Consider the following 27,414-nt stretch of genomic DNA (forward strand, 5'->3'; position numbering starts at 1 on the left):
TTTTTAAAATTATTTATTGTCAATGCTTAATGATGCAAGAACTGATATTACAGCTTAACATATTTTCAGGTTGTGAAATTTCAGTTTACATGTATAGTCACTATAAAGTCTGTAGTGAAACAGGTGTGTTTGTCAGTAAACATTGGGGTTACAAAAACTACATAAAGCACATTTGATAAATTATATTTAGACTGCACAAAGAAATTTGTGCTTTGAGTGCACTTTATTTGTTGTGACATTCTAGTCATACAAAAAGATTTAGTAGATAGCACACAGAATGAGCTTTCAGACATCCATCTTATTTTAACATCTAGTCAAATTTTTTTGTGATTCAACATACATTTTTCAAAGAATCCCGAAATGTTAGATCAGAAATATTTCAATAAAAATCAACTCTTATTCTTGACCAGAACGAATTAGTGGATGTCTTCCACGAATGCTGAGGAATCCTCATATTAATGCTACGAAGGCCAAATTAGTTATTGTAATAGACAGACGTTAAATTAGAGGGACACTAAATGTCAACAATAAAATTAAAAACACACCAAGCCAACAATGCAATAAGGCCTTCAGAGAAAGTAATGTCCAGAATTCACACTTTAAAATTTCTACTTTAAGTTATCAATATCAGCCTACAATCATACAAGCCAAAGACATACAGTTTTCCGTCAGTGCAACTCAGGCTGGCTCGCCCACACAGCCACATTATCTCATAACACATTGCATGACTCTATCATAAATATCAACTCAAGATATCTACAGTATAGACATATGCAACATAAAGGAAATGTAATACATGCAAGTCAAAAACAAAAACACAGTGATCAATGTCATCAAACCATACAATGCTGCTGTATGCGTGTTCATATGTTATGTATGGTTTTAATCGCGATGCAAAGAGAACCTCTCCCTCCATCTGAGGAATATTTTAAAAAACAGAAGAAAATTTATTCAGACTCATGTTTTTCATCTTTGCAACCATTTCAAGTCAGAGTGCAGAGCACTAAGTCATGACTGCCAATTCCTGGAAAGTGATTTACATCCTTAGAAAGACTGAAACTATTAATTGGAGTTCTCAATATCTCAGTCGTTCTTTTGTGACTGTGTTAATGTTACATTCTTATCCGTGACAGAAGTTTTCATTTCTCAGTTTGACTTTTAACACTTAGAATCATATTCTATGCCGATTTTGACAAAACATTTGCCTGAACTTTACAAATGTGAGCGCCTACAGCAGCTGATAATGAACCACCTCCTTAGTTGTGTTGCCTAAAATTGGTCAAACATGTAATAAAACCAGACACTTATTAAGAATCATGCCAACCCGTACAACTTCCTATTAGTATTCCTGCATTTATTTATACCATTAGAAGAAAACAAAGTTTTAGTTGGGGCCGGGGGGTGGGCAGCGCTGTCTTATACCTCAAAATACTGTGTAGCTGCTCAATGAACATCATCTGTGTGATCCTGCCTCTTTCAGCCTCGCTGTGGTTTAAGTCCTACTCCTATTAATTATTCTGCCTGGATTAAGTATGGAACATCGAAATGGACACAGCTCTCTTTTTCATTTTCAGCATGGGTTAAGGCCTCAGTATGCTTCCAATGAAGAGCTTGTCAGATTGTTCAACAGTGTCAATATGCCAATCATTTTTGCAACTTTCTAAAACAGACAATGCAGAAAGAGTTTGACCTCTTCTGGCTTAAGCTCTCTTTTTGTATTCATCAGACAAACCTTCTCTTTCACAACCGTGTAAAACAACACGTATGTTTTAAAATATACCCGTTAGTAAGATTTATTGTGTCGCGGATGACGCGTTGTACAACCTGGTTTGTTTTGAAGCACACTGAGGTGTTTAAATCAACTTCTTTAAAAAAAAAAAAAAAAATAGAGGTTATACTAGAAAAGAACTGAATCGTATAACATGTCGTCTGACCACTGCAGCGCTGGAACACAGAGTGAAAATCCGGATGTCACAAGCCAAATTTCTATCCAAATGTTGCGCAAATTTGATCTGAAGAAAAAGAACAAATTATGGCGCATCCACAACCATTACCCTAATATTAGTCATTTTGCTAATGGAGGTGAGAGTTCAAACCCTGGCTCATTTCTCACTTCTCGCTTCTGAAGCTATTCGACCATCTGACAAGCAGTTCTGATGAGGCATACTGGCAGGTTTAGTCATGTAGGAGTTAGTGAATTCTTGTACAACTCTTTTTAGTTTTTCACAGTCAGATGGGTTAAAGTTTGCAAAGCTCTCAGAGAGGAGTATGGTGGCTTGTTAGACGTGTTTTTCTCCCACCATCCAGAAGTTTCCTTAAATAAGACTTCCTCCTACTGCCTCTGCTGTGACAGAAGAGAAACATCTTGTGCATCTTGTGTTGTGATAGTGTGCTCTTTCTTCATCGTACGTTATTTAAAAGCCGCCCACTGTAATTTAAGAGCTTTAGAATTACATTAACAAAGTCCAACAAAAGGTCAATTCATATAGACAGTTAATAAAAAGTTTTTACATTTTGTTCCATCTTTTTACCTCAAACTGACACAAACTGATTTAACTAGTGTTTCGATGGCTTCCTTGACAAACAAGAAACAAGAGTGAGGTTCAAAAATACAACTTTAAACATGATTGAATGTTTCTTCACTGTATTTCTGCAGCATTAAAAGAAAAAAAAAACTAGAGCTCCTGTCAAATGTTAAGAACAAAAACGAAGCAAGATACAGTAGAGGATGTTTAAAAAAAAAAAAAAAAGGATGGTATTGCTCAAATTTTGTTAAGTTCCTTTTTTTCCATCCCAGTTAAGTTATGTGCAAGTATTTTCCATGAATTTCCTTCATTGTGTCTTTGTCACAGGGTTTAATGACCAGAACACGGTGGAAAATGTCACAGAAAAACAGCCAGAAAAAGGTAGAAAAAAAAACAACACACGGAAAGAACAAGCGAGTGGAACAAGGAAGCGATTATCAACCGCTGTGAGAACAGAAGGAGGAAAGTTATGCACCAGTTGTTTTCTATTTACCTGGAAAGAGAAGTTGCAGATGAAAAGTGCTTTAGAAGACGACAAACCTTTTTGGTTGAGCTAATACACACAGACAGTCATATCTACAGTAGAAACAAGACACAGACAGCCTTGCATCCACTCCCTCCGTCCAGAGTCACACATTTAGTTATTTACATGTTTTTTTTTTAGTAGTGTTCTTCTTCATTATTCATGTTCCAAGACTCTTAATGTACACAAAAGGCTCCTCATGCCACGTCTGTCCTCGTCCCTCCAAACTCTTCCGCTGTGGTTATGGGGAGGAGGAAGGGTCAGATCAATAATGTTATTGGGCCAGTGATTAGAGAAAGAGGGGAATGAAACTGAAGGCAATTTTTTATTCAGTGGTATCATGTCTCTGGAAGCTGGTTGATGTCAGTCAAGTTGGTGTCATTGAGGATGACTTTGATTCGATCCAAGGAGTCTGCCTGTCGTATTCGCTCCAACTGTACCTACGGACACGGACAAACATGAATTAATTTAAACACTTCTCATAAAATCATACTTGTGTCTCCCAAACTTTTACAGTTCCAGGAGTACCAGGCTTTGAGACTAATTTGACATAGATGCCATTGCTATTATTACACAATTTGGCCACTGTCACGTGATACACACTGAAAAATCAAACTTTTTTTGGCTTTGTCCTGTATCCTGTTCTCAGGCCACATCAGTGGTTCTCAAACCTTTTCTAGCATGCCAGTTTCAGAAGCTGAAAAAAGTTCACGCCTCGCACTTTGCAGTTTCCACCAACCGTTAACATTGATAGGGGAATAATAATCATGTTTAATATCAGTGAAATAAAAAGTCAGCAAAATGGCGTCAAACTCTTTTTCTTTTTCAGGCTACCATGTGATGGATGGAGAATATAACTGCAGCTTGAGAGGAAGGGTGCAGGAACTAGATTGAGTGCTTGGAAAAATGCTTATTTACAGCTACATCTTTCCAAAAGAGGTCGGAATTGAACACAAATACAATATGGCCATTTAAAGCTATTTTATTACATTACCATTAATTTGGATTATAATGTATTTTTGCTAGATTAATGTAAATGTACACATTGATCCACATATTTTCTTCTATGGAAGAACATCTGAAACTCATGGCTCCTTTTTTTCCTGAAACCAAACCTTCACACGTTAATTTAAATGATCTTTCTAGAAATGGACCAAGAATACGCGTGGGCATATATCAAAATACTTCTTCCACAAATGCATGACATTTAAAAGTAACCTCTGCCCATTTTGAACATTTTCAAAATGAGAAGTGATGAAGTGCTTACTGCTGATGCTACATCTTGAAAGGAAAAAGCTGCCAAAAACACTTGACTAAGACATCATCAGGATGCCTTATTGTTTGTCATGTTGGCCATTTAGGTGATTAAGCCGTTATGTGTAGAAAAGTCAGTCTGATAATGTTTTGTAAGGTTTATTCCAGTAGGTTAATTTTCTTTCTTCATTTAATCTATTGTTATTACGCTGCAAGTTAAGCCTCAATACATTTTGGGAAAATTAAAAGTTACTTTATTTGTAGACGTCACGCGTCGGCGGATGTCACTCACTGCGTGACAGCCCAGCCCAAAGATGCTTCCCTACCATAGCAGCTTAGCTTTGCTTATGACCTATTAATAAGATTATAGGCTTTTTTAAGCATATCAAATGAGGGGGGTTTGCCTGGCTATAAATAGAGACAGGTACTCCCAAAATATATTGATAATATAAAACAAAATATATTTATTTTTTGTAGTAGCAAAGCCAGGTCTGCTTTATCTGCTGTGGTCATACAGATGATGAACACAAAGTAGTGTGATCATGTGTTACAGTTACATATTGTTGCTTTTAAACTACAATATAATTATTGTACTTATTGTTGTTTTTATTGTTTGCACTTTCAAATAGATGCTGGCTTTATGTATTTTTATTCAAGATAAAGTGGCCTAAAACGTCAGACTTGTGGTAGTTGTTTGCACATTAATATGGATTTTTGTCCATTGTATTTTTATTCATTTAAGTCTTAAGTAATTTATTTTTTACTGTTTTAGATTGGTGGAGAGAGCGTTTTATGTTTTCAAAGTTTACGATGAACATGCTGCATATGTTGCATTTATTAATGAATTAACTATTCCGTTTAAAATGTAACAGACCGTTGCTTCGTCACAGCTCATCTGAAAAGGTTAGGAATCTCTCCCTCAGAGTTTGACAAAATAGGGGCCCCCAAAAAGCATTTTGCATAAGGCCCCCAAACAGCTAGAAACAGTCCTGTTTTAACCCAAATCATGATATTTTCCTAAACCTAACCACACTGCAGGCGCGAACAGCAACCTTTCTGCTGTATTCTTATTTACCACCATGAGTCATTTTGAGCAACACAGATACCGTTGCCACATTCACAAAGACAACATCCAAAGTCTACATGTTGTAATAAGTCAACTGTGCAGATGTTCCGACAGGGACAGACACTGGCAGCCTACCAAGTAACATCAAGTACAGCCCGGACAGTGTTGACAGTGTGAAGTATAATCCTGCTTATTCGAGGTTAATTTATATTCCAGTTTAGCAACACTTCTTGACCCTTCTGTGGTGCAACTGTGTGCACATGTTGCACCAATTACACGCTAATCATCTGACAGCATTTTTGTCTAGTTTATTTATTTATATCTTTATATCATTATCAACTGAACTGTGTATTTCAGCACAAAAAAAAATGTACTTTTATTTGTTTAACACTATCAAAATTGCATTTCACACTCAAATGCAGCTTAAATGTTATTTTGTTTCGAAAAGACATTTAAAAAAACAAAAACAAACAAGTACTGACTGAATCTTAGTCCTAATAAAATGCACAGCAAAGGATTAAAGCAAATATTTCTATATTTTCAACAAACCCCATGAAAAGACCAAACCCAACAATAAAATAGTCTGTCTATCAATACTTTGGCACTCAAACCCAAGCCTATGTGGTCCTACCTCAGCCTAAGACCTAAATCTTTAAAAACAGGAAATACATATATAGTTTAATTACATGCTGGCCACTGTAGTCTTTAGCACACATGACTCCAGAGTATTGACTAAAGAAACATGTCACCTAGTGCGACAGTGAGGCTCATTTATGTGTTTTTAATAGTTTTTGGACAATTATAAAGCTCTAGGGCACAGAGGAGTAAGATATATGAGGCGAGACAGACAAAAATGCGAGTAGGATCATTTCATTGTTGCTTTTTCACATAATCATGTCCATAAATTGACAACTCCGCCTTACCTGAAGGGTCTGAGAGAGTTTGACAAAGTCCTTCTGAACTTGCTCGCTGACATCCAGCTCTGTTTGCAGCCGCTGGGCTTTGTCTCTCTCATCAAAGACCTGACTCTCTAGTGCACTCTGCAGTAAAAAAAAACAAAAAACACACACATAGAAATTTCAATTAGAGAAAGGCTATATGGAGCCAAGAAACTGCCAACAATACAGTAATTCACAATAAGTATTTAACTGAATAATTTAGGCAGCACGTTACTGGCTCAATGAATGGCTTTGTGTCATCACACAGCAGCTCAGTGAAGTGGCTTTGGATTTTCTAAAACATCTCTCTCTCTTGCATGCAGAAAACATCATGCTCATCAAGCATTATAGCCACAATACTTTAACTTTAGATAAGGAAAATAAATAAATAAATATTGCACACCGTACCTCTTGATGTGCTACACTCTAATTATTCTTCATGTTAACTAAAGTGATGCTTAAGTAGAGTTTGGTGTGTTTGAGGAGCTCCAAAGGTTAAGAGTGTCTCAAGACTCACCTTTGCAGTGGTAAGCTCTTTGAGCTGCTGCTCCAGGGTGATCCTCAGGCCCTGGATGTTCTCCAGTGTCTCAGTTTTCTCTGCTAGACTGCTCTGCAACTACATACATAAACAACAGATACATAAGTACTGGTAAAGGTAAAGTAATGTGCAAATCTTCCACTTGTGGTTGCCTCAATGAGACACTGTGTCAGATTGTGAATATTAAAGCTGCATTGGTTGTTTTTTTTGGCCACTTGAGTGCAGCAGAACACGCTAAAAACACATTTCTAGCAAGTACTGTAGTAGAATAAGTACCTGTTCCTTCTCTGCTTTTATTCGCTCTAGCTCTGTCTTCAAACTGGAGAAAGACGCTGTGGGAAGGAGAGATAATTAGATGTACAGCTCACTTCTGAATCTCAAAGACCAGATATTCTCTCTGGAATCATTTCGTAGTCCCTTGAAAATTATTTAGAAATTCATGGATAATGCAACAGATTTTAATGATGGGGAAGCTGCTTTTGCTGAAAGCTGCTGTGTGTGTTTGGCTTGTGTGAAACAGACAGTAAGAAACCCTGAAAGCTAATTGACCGAGCTTTCAGGCTGGTGTTGAACTAAGGCACAAACACTAACAAACGTGAAACACTACAACATTTAATGGTTACACTGACTTTTTTCTTCTTTTTTTGCCACTTTACTAGACAAGAGATCTGGTACCAAAGTCTGTTTGTGTCTCCATTAGTTCTGTCAGGTGTCAATGCTCATGTTTTAGTATCAATAATGAAGATGTGGCTTTTATTAATCCAAAAGTTATATAGTTTTTTATTTTAAATCGTATGTAAATTAAAAACAGCTCTTTCTGTGCTCATAGAATTTCAGGATTAAAGTTCAGTTCAAAACTGTAGAAACACAATCGGCTTAACAAATAATTGATTAAAATAAATCAAATTAAACTAAACTGTCAGCTTAATAGATAATTACAGTTGTTAGCTGCAGCTCTAGTTTAAATGTCATGTTTATGCTGCACCAGACAGAAGTATTAACCAAAAACAGTCTGGACACCAAATCCCTGATCAGATAACTATAGCTCCAAACCAGTGACTGTAGTCCTTTCAGTAAACATAACAACACACTTTAGGTTTAGCCTGTAAGTGCACACATAATATTTCACTTAGCTGCTGCCTAACAGTGTTACTTATCAACAGTGTGCAAACATCTTAATAGAACATCTGAATTTGCAGTGAAACACGTTATGACTAACTAACTGTGAGGCAGGACAACATTTAAAAAAAGCACTATGTTGTAGGCTTAGTACTTAGTCTTATTAGTCTGACAGCTACACAGTTAGCACACACATACAAGCAGTTAAAGTGGGCTCGTTCAAAGTGTTTGTCATACCTTCCAAGATGTCTGAATGATGGAAAAAAACAAAAGCAGAAACAAGAGAATGTAAAGAAAATCCAGGAAATGAAAAATATGGATACATCCCCACAGAAGCTTAGAAATGTTTAATTGTTTAAGTTTTACAAAAAAAAAAATCTATAGTATAGCTGATCAGTGGTTAGTAAATGATTCAACTTAAAAATTTAGGTTGACAATCTGAGTCTCACCTATCTCCTCCTTGCAGCCCTCGATCTCCAGCTGCAGTGTGTCCTCCAGGTTCTCCTTCAGACACTGCTCCGCCTGGATCTGCTCCTTCAGAAACAGAATCTCAGCTTTCAACTTCTCCTCCATGTGATCGGCAGACGTCCGTAACGCCACCAGGTCCTCACGCAGCCCCACCACCAGGACATGTAGCTCCTGAGGAAGAATGAAATATATATTACAGGCATCAATATGGAAAATCATCTAGCAGCACAATCTGGTCAAGACGAGCACAAAGAAAGAGACGGCCTTAAAACGTCTTGTGAAAATGTAAAGTGATGTTGTATGCTGATGACATATACCTCTATATTTATATGGTGCAAACACCTAAATTACTACAACATGCACATACCACTGTTGGTATGCAAGCAAAATATGGATATAACGTGTACATACATCCATAATTAGTTACAGTAGTTTGATGCTAAATGTTTAGAGGTTCTCCCTCATGGTTTTTGCTATCTTGTTACAGTAAATAAAGATTTAAATGTTATGTCAGCAGCTTATTTAACCACCAACAAGCGAAAAATGTCATGTCAAGAGGATCATCAGTGCCATTCCACCTCCACTACAGGCCCACTCTGCTGCCAGAGCAGGACACAGAAAGAGGCCAAGAGTAACAGTGTGGGTAGAGATGCGATTGTGTTTGAGGGAGGAAAGCACACAGTTGTAAAAATGGATCGTAATCTTGTCAGAAGCAGCAGTGGTGCCATTATACAGTGAAAATATACTAGTGGAGTCACAAAGGCTTTGCCACTTATTTTCTGACTGCTACGCTGGAGGGATTATTTTTCTATGATTTGGTATCAGTTTGTCCACACTCTGTGTGGCATGCACGGGGACATTGCTGCTCATGCTGTGACAGTTTTACAATTAAATGAAGACTCCACCAAGAGTTACAAATGGAGCACAGCCACAGTTTAACCCAAATTATACTAATGCAATTTGAGCCTTGAAGTGCAATCTTGGCCATGAAATCAGTACATGTGATAAAATAATCTCAACCCAACATCCACTTACAAGTTTTTTTTGGACCTATATGATGCTTCTAAATATTTCACATCATCTGAAACCACATTAGCTTCACCATCTATGTTTGTGGACCAGTTGTGAAATGCTATTATGTACATTTAGTAAAATCCTGTTCTTTTTAAGGTATTTGTACTTTACTTGACTATCATTATATACTACTTAATACTTCTACGTCAACACTTGAAGTCAAGGTAACAGGAACACTTCGCCCCTTACGAGTAGGATGAGTGGGACAAGTGAAAATACTGTTCACTTGACTTTCAGGGCTTCCGAAGGTGGCTGTTATGTTTAGTTGTATGGGTTCTCGCATGTGCAATGAGTTCATATTACCACAGACATCGGGTTAAAATTGATTGTCTTGGAATGTAGGTTCCTCCTTGGCCCACGCTACACCTTTCCATTAAGTTAATTAAGCAGCGAAAACGTAACGTAGTTGGTGGAGTTATTGGATGTATCAGCTGTGAATGCATGTCACATGATCAGATTTGCATTCAGACAAGATAACCTCTTACAGCATCATAGTTTTATCTCTATTTTTATTGCGTCCTCTCACTGATCATCCACTCTGATGTAAATTCACCCCCAATGATAAGTGCTGGGTAATTTCTTTAGACTCGTGCACAATATCTGAGTTTCAGTCTAGATACCAAAAACAATACTGTCTGAATACATGACTTTGACTTCTTTAGTTAAATGTTTCTCAAACAGCTTGACGATTTCTTAACCAAAATAAAATATTTTTAAATTGGCACATTTTTTATTTAAATCTGAAACTATTGGATCAAAGAATAAGAAGATAAAGATTTGATGGTCTGAGATCTGAGGTTTGATACAGAGTCCCTTTACTGTTGGTAATGTTGCATTTGGCTTTACGTACTTGCACAGTATTGGGCATCTGGAAGTCCTCTTGTTGCTGTAGTTCTACGTGCAGCCTGTGTTTTCCCTGCAGGCTCTCGTTGTCTCTCTGCAGTCGGCTTAGCTCATCTGCCACCTGCTCCCTTGACTTCACCAGAACCGCCTGAAAAACAAACAGAATAAATCACTACATCTCGTCGTGTGTCAGTTTGTCCGCATATGGACTAGCACCCTTTCAACACATGGCCACATGACTCACCGGCCAGCGTCTACTTTTAGAGAAACACACACCATCTGAGTCTCTCTCATTTTAGTGAGGTGTAACATTGTGACTGAATTCACAACAATATTATGTCCCACATGTCTTTAGATTGAAGCCACATGCAGTGAAAAGAACGTCTCATTCTTCTGGCAGACAAGTTTGTTTGCAGAGACTTTAAAGTCACACTGAAGTATGTGGTGTGATACAGCTTGCCGCTGCACATTCATTACTGAGGACGTTTCTGTCTCACTCACTTCTTCGTGTTTTTCCACCTCACAATTTGGAAAACAATCTGCTAGAAAAAGTGAGTGCACTTACAGTACATTACTTGGCAATGCATGTGGGAATTTTTCCAATGATGTGCATTTTTGTTGTGGTGGATGAACAATGTTTGGACATTTTTCACACAATTTTTACTTCATGAGTAAAAGAATTTTGTAGCCAAGAGCGCCAACGTGTCAGCAAATATTTGTGGTTGGAAGGAACAGTGATGTTATGCAACAGTTTCATTTTACTTCCAAGGAAGTGACTATTTTGTTCTTTGGGGTTTTAACTAGACTTGAAACACATTTATGGATTACTGAACTAAGACAGAAAATTAATTGAAAACAACTTGGATAATGGATATGTTACTCTATGCTTCTAAAATCTGAACATTTTCTGTATTTTATATTATTTTAAGTACAAAATTTTTTGACGACAGGGCAGCAAAACAAAGCCATCCAAAGATGTCACTTTGGGCTTTCAAAACGTGTTCCTTAACTTTATTTAGCAATGCATGTGGAAGTCTTTGCACTGATGTACAGTGTACAAATCTGTACAATTCTGCTTTCCTATAAGTCCTATTCCAGAAGATCCATCGTGTCAGCGAATATATGTGGTGGGGAGGAACAGTGACGTTATTGCCACAGAGGCAGAGAAAAGTAAATCCAAAACACTCACAGGCAGTATCCACAAGCTGCAATTCAGTTTGGCTGCATGTCCGATAACCAAGCCAGAGGCCTGATGTCAAGAGACAAAGCTGATACGCTTATTTGAAAGGTTAAAGCCTCGCCAGCATTAGCCGAGCCTGACATTAGAAGGAACTAGAGATCCACACGCAGCTGGCAAAAACAAGCAGCATCGGGACTAACAGAAGAATATGTTGCTCACCATCTGTTCCTGTGTGTTTCTCTTAGCTTCACTGAAGGCCTGTTGTAGTGTGCTGAGCAGTGTTTCTGAATCCTGGACTCTTTGCAAGAGGGCGGACACCTACAGCACAGAAAAGAAACATCAGTAAGTCAAGAGCAAGCCTTCAAAATGTCTTAAGACTAAATTTAGAAATACTGATTATATATCATGCATACGCTAAAATAAAGAGTGGAGTTCATCCTTGTACATTATAGAGGTCACCATACACCACAAAGACTGTACACTTACACGACTGCATCAACTTTTACTGCTGAATAAAGTCCGTGAAGACGCATTGTCATTTAGTGATGGTTTGTCTGAATGTTAGAAGTTAGTTAATCATGCAAAAATTCTGCATCTGAGACCATGAACGTAGATATCAGTAACAATAACACCACAGCTTGAGATCTGCTCAGGAAACAGGAAGGTCAGCTGTCCCTGCAACCTCTGATTAGTGCTCCAAACGGTTTCAGACGCCACACTGTCACATACCACAGTGTTCGCCACAGCCGTAACTTGAGTCTATAATGAAGCTGAGGTTGTTTGTGAACTGACAACTGAGTTACCATGCAAAAAAAAATAAAAAAATCAATATGTAGTTTGTTTTGTGACACCACAGAAACAAACAGAATAAAATCGATCCATTACCACATTTTTTCCCCATTTACCATTTATAAGCAAACATTTACGACATATTTGAATGTATCCGCATATAAATTATTATTACTTATAAAGGTTTTCATTCATTTGTTATGTGTTTATATACACAGCAGATACAGTAGACAGTAGAAATACAGGATTTCTGAAGCTAAATTCAAAACTTTTCAAGACTTATGAAAGCAATTTAAGACCTATTTCACATCGATACTAGCAAACACACCATACACCACATCACAACACATTAGATGAGCGCGCTCTGATCAATTCTGACCTGGCATTAGTGTTTTTTGGTGCCATGTTGGTTTTGTAGTTAAGTTAATGCTAGTTTATAAAAGTAATGTTAATCTGTCAAAATCATGTTCGAGGCATCTTAAAACATTTTTAAAATTCTGATTATTGGATTTTAGACTGAAACCTTGAAATACTTGTGTCAGTTTATAAACACATTACAGTGCTTTATAATCTGTTTATTAAATGTTTTTAGAACGCTTATAGATCCTAAAGGTGGGGTCACCACACTAGGTTTGACTAGTGAGTCACTGTACTCTCTTTTCATGATTAAAAGTGAAAAGTGCATTCAAGTGCACAGAGGTTTTATGGCAGATTTAGGTGATTTGTTTTGCTGGCGGCCTAAGGAGCATGTGGGAATAAGGAAGAATCCATTATCATGCACCATTAGTGGGCGGGTTAGCGGTTTGTTAGGGGCTATTAACAATAAAGGCCAATCACATTAGCTCCACCTGACTGTAGTAATATACTCTTATTTTATTACAAGATGAAGTGCAAATGTCTTTTTAAATAAAAATGCAAACTATTCACTTGTTTCAGCTTCTTTGTTCTTTGTCATGTGTGATAATAAAATGAATATCTTTGTAATTAGTAACAAGCATTTCTCACATATAATTTTAATAATAATGTCACTACTGCTAAATGCCGTTAAGTAGCAATACCTAATAATAATCCTGCTACCCATCAACAAATAATTCAAAAATCAAATTGCGTTTGTGGTTAGAGTAGTGTGAACCTGAAGCAACACAGTTATAGGAGCAGTTTATTATTCTGCTCTACCACATTCTGCTCACCACAAGTCAACTGAATAACAAATGTGATGCTTCAGGCAATAGTTTTATCAGACCTGTAGGAAGGAGGATGAGTCATGTGGCTGTTTCCCTGGTAACCTGCTGTTTTTGGATAAGGTAAGACGACTGATGGAATGGACGTAAAGGGCGATAAGATTTTTGTATGTTTACGTTATGCTTTCTGCGTGGAATGACTTTCAGGAGGTGACTTTTTCCTGCAGAAACTGTCTGGAATACAAAGATATAGCTGCCCGTTTGGTTTGCACCAGAGCACATAAGTCTGTGTGGTTAATCACTAAAACTCTGTTCGGTCACCAATTACACTCCCTTCTACTGCACCTTTCCTCCCACTGTGGCAAGTCATTAAATACCAATCAACCACAGATGAGAAGAAACCCTCACTGTGCTTTTGCTGGTGCAGAAAGCTGCACTGTTTATGCACCTGCACATAGATGAAAACACAAAGTAAACACCTTTACAATAATAAAGTCACAATAATAGTATTATTCTGTATAAGTTCTGAACAACAGGTGGTTTCTCCAGTTTCACTATCAAAAAACTCAAGTGTTTAACTAACTAGCTAGATGTGTGGGACTGTATGTGTTAAGGACACTAATACTTGATAATTTCTTTGATCACACATAAAAATATAAGTCAGTTTTGTGTCTCAGAGGTTTTCAAACAGAGAACCCCCTGGGAGCATGTTGCAGTAAGTTACTGCAGTAAGTTTGGCCTGCTTATTTTTCCCGCTTAGATTCAGTGCGATTTAAACTTTCCAAGGATATTGTTATCTCGGATTATCTATTATGTTTTAACGTCCATAAAGCAGCCTAAAAGACACTTCTTATAAATCTAAAACTTGCATGAGAATCATTGCGTTTATACGTTTTCTTCTGTATCAAAGAAATCCACTGATAGTTATCTCTACATCCATGGGTCCACTGCAAACAGGAACTGCTAAGAGCTAATTTGGTTTACCTTTAATGGAGCCAATTAGCTAGAATTGCTCAAGTTCTAGCCCACAGCCATAACATACTGAATCCATAGCAACAACATTATGCTTCCTGTTTACATCACCCAAGAACTGTGGAAACTTAAGACCGTCCTGCAGAGTTCATTGGTAATGTAATACAGTGAAATGAAGAATAAACACATGCTGTAAAAAGCAACTCAGATAATAAACCAAAGGTCTCATTTTCCAGCAGTCATTATTCTTTGCCATCAATCATAAATTGAGAATGACCTCCTAAAAAGTCCGCACTGTCAGTATCACATCAAGCAAAGTAATTCATATATTTCCCTGTGTCCAAACCTTAGCAGTGGTTTCCTCGTTGCCTACTTTGACCGAATCTTCCAAATTCTGTTTCTCAGTCATCGTCCTCTCCAGCTGATCGTTGGCCTGACGCAGCATCACCTGCAGTTTCTTCACCTGGAAAACATTTTTAAATATTTCCTATCATGCTTCCAAAGAAACCAATTATCAATCTTTGTTGTAAAAAGGAGACGGCGAAGAAAAACCTGATCTCGTGTCTCAGCTTCTTGTCCCTGGATGGCCTGCAGCTGCTTCTCGTAGTTGGAGCACATATCACAACGTCGGCCGAGCTTCCTGCCAGCATTTTTCACCTGATGGCGGACCAAGAAAAAAAAAACTGTTACACTTAATAACCATTATCTAATAACGTAATGCCTAAGATTATCATGAATCAAGTGTAATGATCTACTGAATACAGGGCACTGACTTTCTGGTATTTCCTGGATATTTTTTCATGGAAAAATAAACTTGTTTTTGCAAAGACTATTGCTTACTAAAAAAAAAGACACATTCTCTAAACTTGATGACACCTCTCATGCAACTGATGCAGTCTGACCTTAAGTTGCTGTTGTTAATAAAATGTCTTCCTAATAGCTGCTCTTTTTTAGGTTATGCCAGTGCAAGATCAGTAAAACAAGTATCTTAATGAGACATACACTGCAGATCTCCATGCCTAAATTAGAGCAGTGGGGTCGATGTCAGAGAGACATTCAACAGGTAGAGTGTTGAGTGCTGAGGATTGATCGAACATTATATAATCAGTCTCTTTGACTACCAAAATAACATACAGTAATGGCTGCATGTGATGGATTTTTTTTACCCTTAAGACATTTTTTTCTCAAAAAATTGTTGCTCTCTAAAAATCTAACAAAAACCAAACAAATAGAAAGAATAAAATAAGAAAATTAGACTACAGAAAATATCACTAATCATCTAGAGCTAAGTGTAATAATAAGTGACCATCGTAAAATCACAAGAAAACCTTCAACTAACTAAATAGTTTGGACCAAAGCGCTGTATTCAAAGTAAAAGCATCTCTGTAAAAACATCGTTGCTGCACCTCTTGCTGCAGCAGGTTCCACTCGCTGTCACTGACGAGTCTGTAGCCTGAAGGCGGTAGGAAGGCGGTGTCAGGGGCATGGGAGATGCTGGACAGGAGCGATGCAGTCTCCTCCTGCTCGGGCGTCATGGCCTTGATGGCCTTCTCCTGGTCTTTAGTCAGCAGGAAATGACTCGCCGTCAGCTTAATGGAGCTGATGGACGAAGTTTCACCAAAACTACTGTCTGTCACCCCGCAGTCAGCCCCCACCAAGGGCCCAAAGTCCGACTCGTCCAAGTGGCTGGCTGACTTGGCTTTGTGGTTGTGGCCTCCGAGTCCTTGCTGGACTGACAGCGAGGAGCCGAGGCTGTCTGTTGACTGAACTCTCCGCAGGTTGTCCTTGTAGGGATCCATGGGGCTCCCTGCAACTACATCAGTGTCTAAGGAGTGCATGGAGCCGTGGGCGCTGTGGTTGGTGTGGGGCTGAAAGAGAAGGAGCAAATAAGTGTTCTGAGAAACTGGTAAATAAGGAGTTTCTACAGTGTGTATAAATAAAAAAGCTTTTTTATTAATCTTGCATATTGTGTAAAACTAACTAACTTAACTGTTTTATGAATGGATCCTTTTATGTTTGTCTTGTGCACATGTACAAAAACGCTCATGCAAAATACACATTCCAACCAATAATTTTATACTACTCCCATATACAGGCAGCAAAGATTCACCAAAAAAAACTCAGCCAACAAAAGCTCGAAAGAAAAAAGTCGCAAGTAAAAATGGACGTAAACAAAGCAAGTTTCAAAATGTTCAAAGGTTGAGGGTGTTGCAAATGTTTTATGAGGAAAGAAACACATCTAACATGTTTGTAAGACCTCGAAAACACACAATGTGTTGGTTTTTTTTGTGCATGTGTTTTTGTGTTTTTTGCCCATTGACAATGTCTACTTCTATTTGAAAAGACAACCATGTTGACACAAAGCAGCATTATTGTGTAATTCTACCATGAACGAAAATAAGAAAAGAAAAATATGGCGCCTCAGATGGCTGGAGGATGCAGACATCTGGGTGAGCTGCAGCGAAGTTCAGCTTCATTTCTCTCACAGGGTCAGTCAAGACGTCATAACTTGAATATTAAAACCAGCTGAGTTTAACGGATTTCTGGGACAGAAACCATGACAGGAAATCAGAGTGTGGACCTGCTCAAACTGCATGAAACCTAAACCAATCGTCCAACAGCCAGTTTAATTGAGCTGCACATCAATCTGGCCGATTCTAACATTTAGGCAGTGGTTCAAATGCAGCTTAGTCCGTTCACTGTCTGCCTGACCTAAAGCCATATAATTATGATATCCTTTATATGTAACAGTATTAATGTTTTTTTAATGTTCCGCAATGTGATAAAGTAACTTAGCACATTGAAATGTAGAAATATTAGACAAACCAGACGTTAATTGTGTATGAAATCCCTGCTGCTGTAAACTTCATATGAAGACAAAAGGTTGTTTTCTACAGTTGCAGCAGCATCGGTTTATCACACTAGAAACACAATACACAAGGACAAAAGTGAAGGTGCCGTGTTGCCTGTTTGAAGATCGCATTACTCAAAGGGAATATAATATGACGTAAGACTATAATGGCCTGCTCTGTTCTCCTCTTGGACATATCGCATTACATGATGCTCATACCTCCTCGACGCTCAGCCCGAGGAACAAATCCTCCAGGGGCTCCGTGTTGTCTCCCACATCCTCCTCGTGCAGCTCCTTCACTTGGCTCAGCCTCTCTTTCTCATCCTCCTCCTTGAATGGAGAGAAAACAAATAAAAAGGTTTTTAAACATAATTTGTTTAATTGTTCTTTTTATTAGATCTACTCAGATTTACATTTAGTAGACTAACTTTATTATTAGGTACACCTGTAAAATCTAATGCAGTCCTTTACCTAGACAATAATGAACTTAACTATATGTTTATTAATGATTATACCAGCCCATTCTGTGTATTATCCCTCACATATGAGCTGGTGTCAAATCAAATAAACAAGGTAACTTAATATAAGAAATTAAATCAGTTGGAAATGAGTCACATATACAGTATAATAACGTTTTCAGAATGGTATGCTAACCAGCAATGACCTGCTTCTCACGAGTGATAATTCACATTAGTAAGAAGTTCATAACCTGTGCTTTATTCATCAGAGTGAGTAATCTGATGTTTTTTCGAGATGCTGATCTAAGGCGTCTACAGTCTACTTTTCAGGCGTATCGTAGAGATCGTTGTATTTTATGTCCTCTTACTTCTATTTCCTAACTTCACATGAACTCTTGACGAGCACACCGGTTTGCAAACTATGATATGTGTACCACTGGTGATACATGACCACCCTCTAGTGGTACGTGGGAAAAAAAATAGATAAAAATAAACAAATTTGAAAATCTATTATCGAAATGGTGCAAAATTTCAAACTTAAAATAAACGATGAGATCGCTGTAATGTAATAAGTAGTCACGTTCATGTATGTAGCACGCACAGACCCATGATTAGTTATAAATAAAAAAATTTATGCCGAGATAGTGAGTGAAGGTAAGAGAAGCGCAAATCAGGAGTTCCCCTTTTCCACCAGATTATCTCCGGTTCTTGAACTGGTTACATTCAGGATTCAAAAACTGCGTAAACTGTCCGTAGCTGAACAGGGTCAACCTATATTATAACCTTTATTTTTACATCTGTCATGATGGTGGTACTTGTAAAGACAAATTACTTCCGCTGACTCTTCCATGGGTGACGTATTGTTAGTATTGTAATTGGATTCAATCTCAGGTCACTGCAGCAAGGCACTTACCTTTGCACGTGAATGCACACTCTACCAGGTGAGCTACAAGAGCATCCCCTGGCCAATTAACAATAAAATCTTTTGTATGACCTGGAAGTCCAACTAGTTGATTTTTGTCTCTGTGCAGTTCTAAAAGTCAGAGGCCATTAACAAACTAAAAAGATCCTCTGCTTCAACATCACCTCACTTCTGAATGACCTTTCCTCCCTCTCCAATTGCACCACAGCTCAACAGATTCATTTCATTATTGCTCGGAAGATTACATGTCTCAGTTGAAAAGATGAAACGAAATTATCTGTCAAACCAGCGACTCAATCTGCTGAGTGAACACTGAAAAAACTGATCTCTTATCACTCCAAACACAGTGAAGTGTTGTAACATTGAGGCAATAACAAATCTGTGTGTGTGTGTGTGTGTGTGTGTGTGTGTGTGTGTGTGTGTGTACCTGGTCTTTCTTCTTCATCTCCTCCACCTGGCGGAGCTGTTCTGATGACAGCACGCTCTCTATCCTCTGCATGTCCCTCATGAGGAGGCGTTGGGACTCCAGAAACTGGTCGTTGGCTCTCTGCCATGTGTGTTTCAGCTGGTTGTGCTGCTGCCGCTCCAACTCCAACTTGTGACACACTGAGACAGGAGAGAGAGAGAGAGAGAGAGACAGAGACAGAGACAGAGAGAGAAACAACACTGCGTCAAAATATGTCAATTTTCACACACAGTAAATATTATTTCACGTGCTCCTTTAATAATGTAGATAACTAAGAGTCATATACTGTATTTTATCAGTAAGCCTAACCTTTTTTTTGCTGAGGTTTCAGGCAAGTTTTCCTCTAACAGCTCAATTCATCTCACCCATTAGCTAATTAAAGGATTAACATGGAAAGTGACACTGCTGCACGTACAATTAACATTTGAAAAAAATGGACTTGATGCCAAAAAAGAGCTCTGCAACTCTGTTGTGAGATTTTACAAAAACATAATTTTGACAACTTCACCTGTACGCAACCAAGAGTCTTCCGCTTATCGAAGGGCTTTGATAAAAAGTAGAACAAAGTACCGTCGTGGAGCTCTTTCCGTAGTTTCTCTGCATCTTCCTGCAGGACAGACTTCTGAGTGTTCAACACGGCCACATACATCTCCAGGTCCGTACGACACGACTTCTCCGCCTCGAGAACATGATTGAGCTCCTTCACCTGCGAATGAAAACGACAAACTCTGGTTGATTTTCTGTCAAAGATGTTATGGTGAGTAAAGGCAGTGGTTTTGAAGGGGGCATTTGTAGCAAATCAAATAGCAGAGAGATAAATTATGTCAAGCTTTTGAAGCGTTGCCTTCCTAGTCATGATCTATAAACTGTATGTCCATTTGATCCATTTGCTTCACCAGCTCTTCTGTAGCTGTGTCCTTCTGCTGCTGGGCAGGTCACGTACTGTAAAATCTTTTTATCAGAACTTCTCCTTTGAAAAAAATAAATAAATAAATCTGCCCACTGCGGCTGGAATGAGAGCATTAAAGTTGAAAGTCACATTTTCAAAGTGGCATTGAAGTATGAAAAAACACCTCAAAAACTTTCCTCTGTCCATCTCTATGCTCATAGAATAGTAATATGGCCGACTGCACTGCTTTTTAACTGACAAGGTTAAGCCACAACCAGCATCATCTATGAAAACTGAAACTGCTGACACATTTTTCACACCTACAAGAGGCTGTTGAATGTGTGCTCATGACACTCAAACACATTTTAGGTTCCATGTTTTTATTTTGTGCTTGTTATGAAATAAAATGCAGATGTCTTATGAGTGTACACATTTCAGATCACTGTATGATTATTATAATTTACCAAGTAGTACAATTAAAAACATCACATCACACTTTTTTTTCTCCTTTCTGACACTTCAAAGATGACACAGCGTAGCTTACTGGTAGGCTGCAGCTTCACTTTTCAACTTGACACCATGTCCCCCCACCTTTAATGGACTAGCTAGTTCAGTGTTTCCGCTGGTAACGTTTATCCGAGGTAAGTAGCGTTTCACATAACTGCTGTGAAGAGTGCAGGTAGAAATGACTAAGCCTTTCAGTAACTCTTAAACTTAACCAGCCACATTACGGCCGACTGAAGTTACTTCATTACCCTTTCTAGCATGAAGCAGTTTCCTGTACACCGATATGTTGTACCACCACACTTGAAATCATGCAGTCTACCTTTGTAAAGAAGAATTTCAAAATAAAAGTACAGTTTTCAGGGCATAAAACCAATAATCTGTTGATCTTGATAGAACAATGGCAATGGATTTGCAACAGTAGTGAGAAGACTGCTTTATTTTATACTATTTAACATATATGTCAAACAAAACATTTTTAGCCAAACAAACAATGTAGGAAAATGTATTTAAGCCATTGGAAATTAAATGTAAGACCTCTTAATAAGGCTTAAGTCTTTTTTTGAGCTGCAGGCACCCAGTTTAGAGAACGAATGAAGCATAAAATTAAAAAGCTGCCTCTTGGTTATACATAAGATTTTTTATAGAAGCGACTTTAACTTCTGAGTGTCTGAAACAGTAGAAATGCTTTCGACCTCTAATATAATGAAACAAATTCAATTTAGTTTAGGAAGAGCAGCTGCCGTGCCTGGTTAATATCACACCCAGTTATCATCTACAGTTACCCATCATTTTAGATCCTCGTTTTCCAAGATGAATCATTGATTTAGTGCCAACTAACCTTCGAGGCCTCCAGTTCCTTCACCCTGTCCTCGGCTGTAGTCAGCTTGGCTTTCAGAGCTGCGATCTCCTGCTCCATGGGCATCACCACCGAACGCAGCTTCTCTGCATCCTCCTGGGCCTTTAGAAAGGTTTTACACTCCGTCATTAAAAATGTACGCATGTGTACGGTTAAACAAATTAAAATTCTCTTATATGCCTTGTTACCGATGCAAAAACATGACATTACAGTGTTACAACTGTTTTGTCAGCCAAAAACATGATTCAGAACTCTTTCGAGACATTTTCCAAGTTCTAATCCTGTGTCTCTGTTTTAATTGTTGAGTTATCTCTTGGTCAAATTGTTGACAACACATGTTCATGTAACAATTCTCAGATCTCAGCCTACTTTTTTCATTTCGTCCTCCAGGTTCTCTTCCTCCTGGCCCTCAGTGAGGCGGCGTCGCAGCTCACCCAGCTCCCTCTCCACTGCCTCTCTGTACTGGTTCCACTGGGCTCGCTCCTGCTCCAGACGCTGGTGAAACTGGACCTCATACTCGCACACCGTTTCTGTTGGAAAGGATATAAGCACTGCTGGTTTGTCTGCTCTGAGTGGTTCTTCACTACTTCCTCTTTATGCCTACATTCAGCTGTTTCTCTACTCTCTTCATGCCACGTCACATAAAACATTTAAGTTATCACTGCCTTCTCCTGTATCAGTCTTTGTTTTCCTCTCTCACACAAATACAGACCAGCTCCCCGCTGTCCACTTGAATTTAGCAGTGCTATGATAAACATGCAGGCTAAAAAGAGAAAGATACGGCTGCAAATTTCATTTATTCATTTTATTTCACATCTTTTGCCAACTATCGCTGGAAACTAAAAATCTGCCACGTCTGGCTCTCAGTCTGCATTACTAATGCTATCAGAGCCAATCAGAACACTCATATAAATCTGGGAACAATGAATATAATTTACACCAGGATGTGTTTTTTATTATATTTCCACAGCAAAATATGTGGCCTATTTAATAACTTTGTTAAATGATACCATGTGAGAGGTTTGCACTGTAAGAGCAGTTTACCTTTCATGATGGCCTGCAGCGAGGCCACCTCCTCCTGCCACTGGCTGCGGACCTGGTCGATGGCCTCCTGCTTGGTGTTTTCCGACACGGTGGCCACCGCTTTGATGGTCTCTATCTCTGACCGAGCCTGAGCCAGCTGCTCCTGGATGGAGCTCAACTCAACTTGGGCGCCCTCCAGTGCCGCGGTCTGCCTCTTCAGCTCCTCTGGGGGGTGATAAAACGTATCAAAGATAACATGATTGATGGAGAGAGGTGCAAATGTGCAGGAACAAAACAGAAAGGCAGCAGGAAAAAAGGGAAAAAGGGATAATTCCTTCCTCACTTAAACCTTATTACCTATCTGAGCTCTCCTGTTAATTATTTAACAAGCAAAGGAAGCTCTATCCCAAGTGAGCTGGCATGATTGAGGGATCCATACCTTCTTTGGACAGGTAGAGCTCTTTGAACTTGGCTCGCTTCTGGTTGAACTCGGCCTCCAGCTGCTGCTTGAGTTTGATGAACTCGGCCCTCTCCTGTTCCATAGCGGCCACTCGCTGCTGGAGCACCTCTGAAAAACAACAACAGCAGCAGCAGCACACAGGGCTGTAATTAATCAACTGTTTGTTACATAAAGTAAAAAGCTGAGAATGTGCAAATTAAATCATCATTCACTTCATCAATTTAATTGCTATGTATGATTTTTAAAAAAAATAGAACAGTCAATAACAGACAAATGATGCTTTCAGTTTCTAAAACGTGACTACGATGTTGCTCATTCTCTTCTGTGACAGGAAACTAAACATCTTTGGTTATTAGTTGATTTTTTGGAAGAACAAGTTGTAGGCTTGGGCTCAAGGAGCTTGACATTTTATAGAACAACTGATTATCCGAGAAAATAAATAACAAGATTATTTGAATTTTAATAGAAACTGCTTGCAAAATAAATTCTTGTTTATGCATTGCAGGAGTCCCGACCCCCAGCAGACTGTGAACCACAGCATCAGACTGTGCTAGCCAAGTTAAATAAAGAGTGAAACCCTCCACCCGCTTGGCCAACATACCCACTATTACTGAGCGTTTTGAACAATTTCTTGGACATGAACATGCCTTTAACACACCAGAAATATTGTTCTATTGTAATCTTGAGGTACTCTGTAAAAGATACCATCTACCACACCACAAGGAGGTCAAAATGACACAGTTATATCTAAAATAATACTAGAAAAAAAAGCTGCAAAGTTGATCCAGCGAAGTGAACCGCAATTTACAAAACTGTGGCAAGCAGCACACACAGAGACACTGTATAAGATATATGAACCACACGGTCTATTTGAATCATTTTGGTGTCATAATAAAAGGGAACACATGTGACATTTGTTCTGATGTGTAAGTATCAGTATGTATGTCACTGACTCAGAGTAAACTAATGAAAACGCTATACAGATTTGGATTTTTGATAATTAATTTGCTTGGCTTCGGAGTTGTGTTTGGTGCGTGTATATATGCCATATGTGCTTGATTGCGTGATTAATAGTGTTTCATGCTTTTTGTTGGAGAGGTTAAATAACGGGTGTGTGGTCAGTGAACAGTGGACAGCGGACTACAGTTGTGATCATTTAAACATGAATGAACCCAGCCAATCACAAAATCATTTGTAACTTCTTCTCAAACACTTTTATAGGAATTTCGATAAAGAATGTATGTCATATAACATAAAGCATGACTATTAATCCAAAACTTCATCTTAATCTGAACAAACTGGCTTCAAGTCTCGTGGTTTTCCTACACTCACTGTTGCTTACATCTCATTTATTTCCTCTCTTATTCAAAACCAGCAGACCGAGCAGAGAGAGACGATGATGATGATGATGATGATATCCTCGAACACAGACAGACAAATGGAAAGGTTTACTAGTCCGAGGAGCAGGGAGGTTCAGCATGACTCCACCACAATCATGTGAGAGCTGAGCAAACTCCAAAGTAGAAATTCCATCAAGCACATATATCCAGAACAAGCTCTGGGTGAAGTTTAGCACACAGGGCGGTCAGTCAAAGCGCAGGTATTGTTTCTCATGTGGATTTAAAGTGACGTCTAACCAAACAGACTTCTGTTGACTTGTCACACTGTCTGCACCGGAATGAAAAACTCCCTTATTTAGTTTAGGAATGCACAAAGATCACATGAATATCTATGTAAACAAAGGCCTTAATTAAACAAAAGACAATCTACAGATGCAAATATGAAAGAAGCTCAATACCACTGCACTATGCAGCAGTCACACACACGATGGAAATACTGTTTTTAATTGCAGGTGAATCTAGAGCTGACAACCTAATTTGCATTTGTAGCACTAAAAGGTATGTGCAACTAAATACGATGCATGCTACACGCCTGACATTTACTGTGTTATCACCTCATGAACATTTTATGATTTTATGATTACTTGCACATCGTTCACACTCAACATAAAAAGAACAAACTTATATAAGTCATACAACCGCGCAGAAACCTGACAGTTATCTTTATGCTTTCGGGTGTGAGATAACTTTACAAACGAGCTCTTGCCTCGTCCTGTAGAGAAACGCTTCTCAAACTTTTATAGCATGGGCCACCTCAGAAAATATGTGACTTAAAGATCCAGCAGCGTAGGCTGACCCTGTTGACCTAAAGACTGTTTACACAGGAGGTTTAGAAGATTATTTATTGTCGACCGTTGTTGGAACCGGTTCAAGAAATCAGAGCTCATTTAGTAGAAAAGTGGTACTCCAAAAATTCTCTTCCTAATATTTCTTGTTTGGAGCCACGACTGCTATGTCGCGTCACATTTTAAAGATGGATGTACGCTCGCACTTTGTGAATGAAAACGACGACATTAGGCTAAAACTGAAACAAGATATTTCAGTGATGCATTAGTAATTAACTTCCAGTGATATCTTAATTAATCGCATTGTAGATGCTTTGAGATTCTCCAAAGATTCTCCAAAAGTACTATTACAGGAAGGCTGTGTAGTTTGAGAGCCAGTGCTGGAGAGTTTTTATGGATGCAAAAGACACTTTTTAAAAGAAACGAATCAGTCTTTAAAGATAAATAAGATAATAGATTAAAAAAAAAGCCAAAAATGACATTCTATGTTTAAGTAAAAGTTGCCAAGATAGATGCAACAATCATTTTTACTTTAACTGTACGATGAACGCCTGAGGAAAAGCGGTGGGTCAGACAAACACATGAGCAGTTTTATAAAAAGTGAAAGAAGGAAACTGAGGATGTGTCACTGCAGGTGTTCGGCCCCTGAGGGGATTATGTGCCATTTTGGTGAGCGGTAAAAGGTGCGATTCTTCTTTTCCTGCTTTGTTGTTGCTGGGGTGGCAGCACTCTTAACTCACTTCTTTAAATCACATATTCAAATCATGGGTAACCGCTGCACACCTAGGCAACAGACGGGATGTGCAGAACATGCTGGAGGTCAGGTGCCTTATGTGATTCGACTCGTCCATAACACATGACACTGCTGCACAGAGCTCACTCAAATTATGAAATGTGAGGATTTCTACATGGCATGGAAATGCTCTCTAATCCTTGCAGCAGGCAGTGAATCACATCACTGTGCGGCTCTCTGGAGTTACTTCAGGTTAAAGCTAAATATTAGTGTGCTGCCACAAAGCTTCAACACCTGCTCATATCAGCTATATCCATGGCTATTTGATAAGTTTCTACAGATTCCCTGCAGGACCCCAAGCTGGTCCTCGGACCCTTGTTTGGGAACCTAGAGGGAGAAGATCAACCTCCTGTATTTTGGTCCAACCCCCGGGTGTGCAGGCCGTCCACAGCACATAGCTACAAGCTGATGAGATCCATATGATCCATGTTAAAGGGCTGACAAGGCTGGGCCAGGCTAACAGAGGCCAGTGCCGACCTTTAGATCACATTAGTCGGACTAACGTCAGCTCCAGCTACGAGCTAAGCAGCCAGAGAAAACAACGTTAGCTTGGTTATATCAGGATGCAATCGCACATAGCTCCTGTCCAGCAATGTAAAAGCTTCAATGACCACCTGCAAACTTAAAGTCAAAGCCGATATTCGTGAGTGCAGCAACTGCGCAGTGTTAAATGTTGAATATAAGCCAGTGACAGCCAGTGACACGTCGCCCTGAGGATGCTAACTAGCTAAATGTTGTCAAGGATGCAGAGGCCGCTGGCTTCGCTGCTCCCAGCCCTCAACACTCCCACCGCAAAACCCCCGCAAACACAAGAGATTTACCGTCATGTTGGGACGACAGAGGGGGTCCCGAGGCCTGCTCGGCCATGGTTTCCTGAGGGGGGGCTTGAGGCAATTAGCAGTGAAGTGGGATAAAGCGCTAGGAGTGTCCAAGAAAACAGGCTAACATCACAACTAAGTGTTAAGCTAAGCGAGGGTGAAGAGCGCGTCTTCCGGCTGAACTTTCAAAATAAAATCTAAACTCGTCACCGCTCGATGACGACTGTTTTTTAAGTCGTGTCGTGTACCAGTAGAGAAAAAACAAAACAAAGAGCATAACAAAGAATTAAACTAAAATAAACGTTCTCGAGTCGATACTTACCTTACCTTAGCCATGTCCTAATAATTTTACACAATTTACTATTTTGCGCTAACGTTTAAAAGACCCACTTCCGGTAACGCATGTAGTAAATCTAGCTAACTTGCCGGATTCCGGTGGCACCTTTCAAAATAAAAGTTAAAGTTTAATACATTGTATTAGTTATTTATTATCAAGCTCCACATTCAGATTAAATTGAATGTCTCTAAATATCACAAAATCCCTTTTATCTCATCCCAAAAGATTATTTGGTGATGCAAACCAATGCAACATAATGCTAAATTTAAGAGGAACTGAAAATATAAAGAGACTCACAGATGAACCTTATGGTCTGCTCAGGCTTTGATATAAACTGTCGTAAGACTTTGACAGCAATGGGGGAAAAAAATATTGGTTT

The 27,414-nt window shown here is 38.8% G+C and overlaps 1 protein-coding gene across 2 annotated transcripts; it reads right to left on the minus strand.

Annotated features, from left to right (window-relative positions):
- Window positions 1–26,879, minus strand: rabep1 (rabaptin, RAB GTPase binding effector protein 1). Of its 2 annotated transcripts, XM_010731129.3 has the most exons (19): window positions 26,702–26,879; window positions 22,882–23,010; window positions 22,464–22,667; window positions 21,789–21,949; window positions 21,402–21,521; window positions 19,738–19,873; window positions 19,129–19,307; window positions 17,541–17,651; window positions 15,877–16,338; window positions 15,023–15,127; window positions 14,817–14,933; window positions 11,748–11,846; window positions 10,356–10,496; window positions 8,413–8,602; window positions 8,201–8,212; window positions 7,121–7,176; window positions 6,824–6,922; window positions 6,292–6,408; window positions 1–3,488 (listed from the first exon to the last, which is right to left on the minus strand). In XM_010731129.3, the coding sequence occupies exons 1-19, from the start codon at window positions 26,745–26,747 to the stop codon at window positions 3,387–3,389; spliced, it is 2,586 nt and encodes an 861-aa protein (XP_010729431.1). In that variant the 5' UTR covers window positions 26,748–26,879; the 3' UTR covers window positions 1–3,386. The 2 variants fall into 2 exon arrangements, with proteins under 2 accessions (XP_010729431.1, XP_010729432.1); XM_010731130.3 differs by lacking the exon at window positions 8,201–8,212 and having other exon boundaries at window positions 26,702–26,878.
- Window positions 26,880–27,414: the final 535 nt, after the last annotated feature.

Source organism: Larimichthys crocea, chromosome III (genome assembly GCF_000972845.2).
Source record: "Larimichthys crocea isolate SSNF chromosome III, L_crocea_2.0, whole genome shotgun sequence".
Lineage (NCBI taxonomy): Eukaryota > Metazoa > Chordata > Actinopteri > Sciaenidae > Larimichthys > Larimichthys crocea.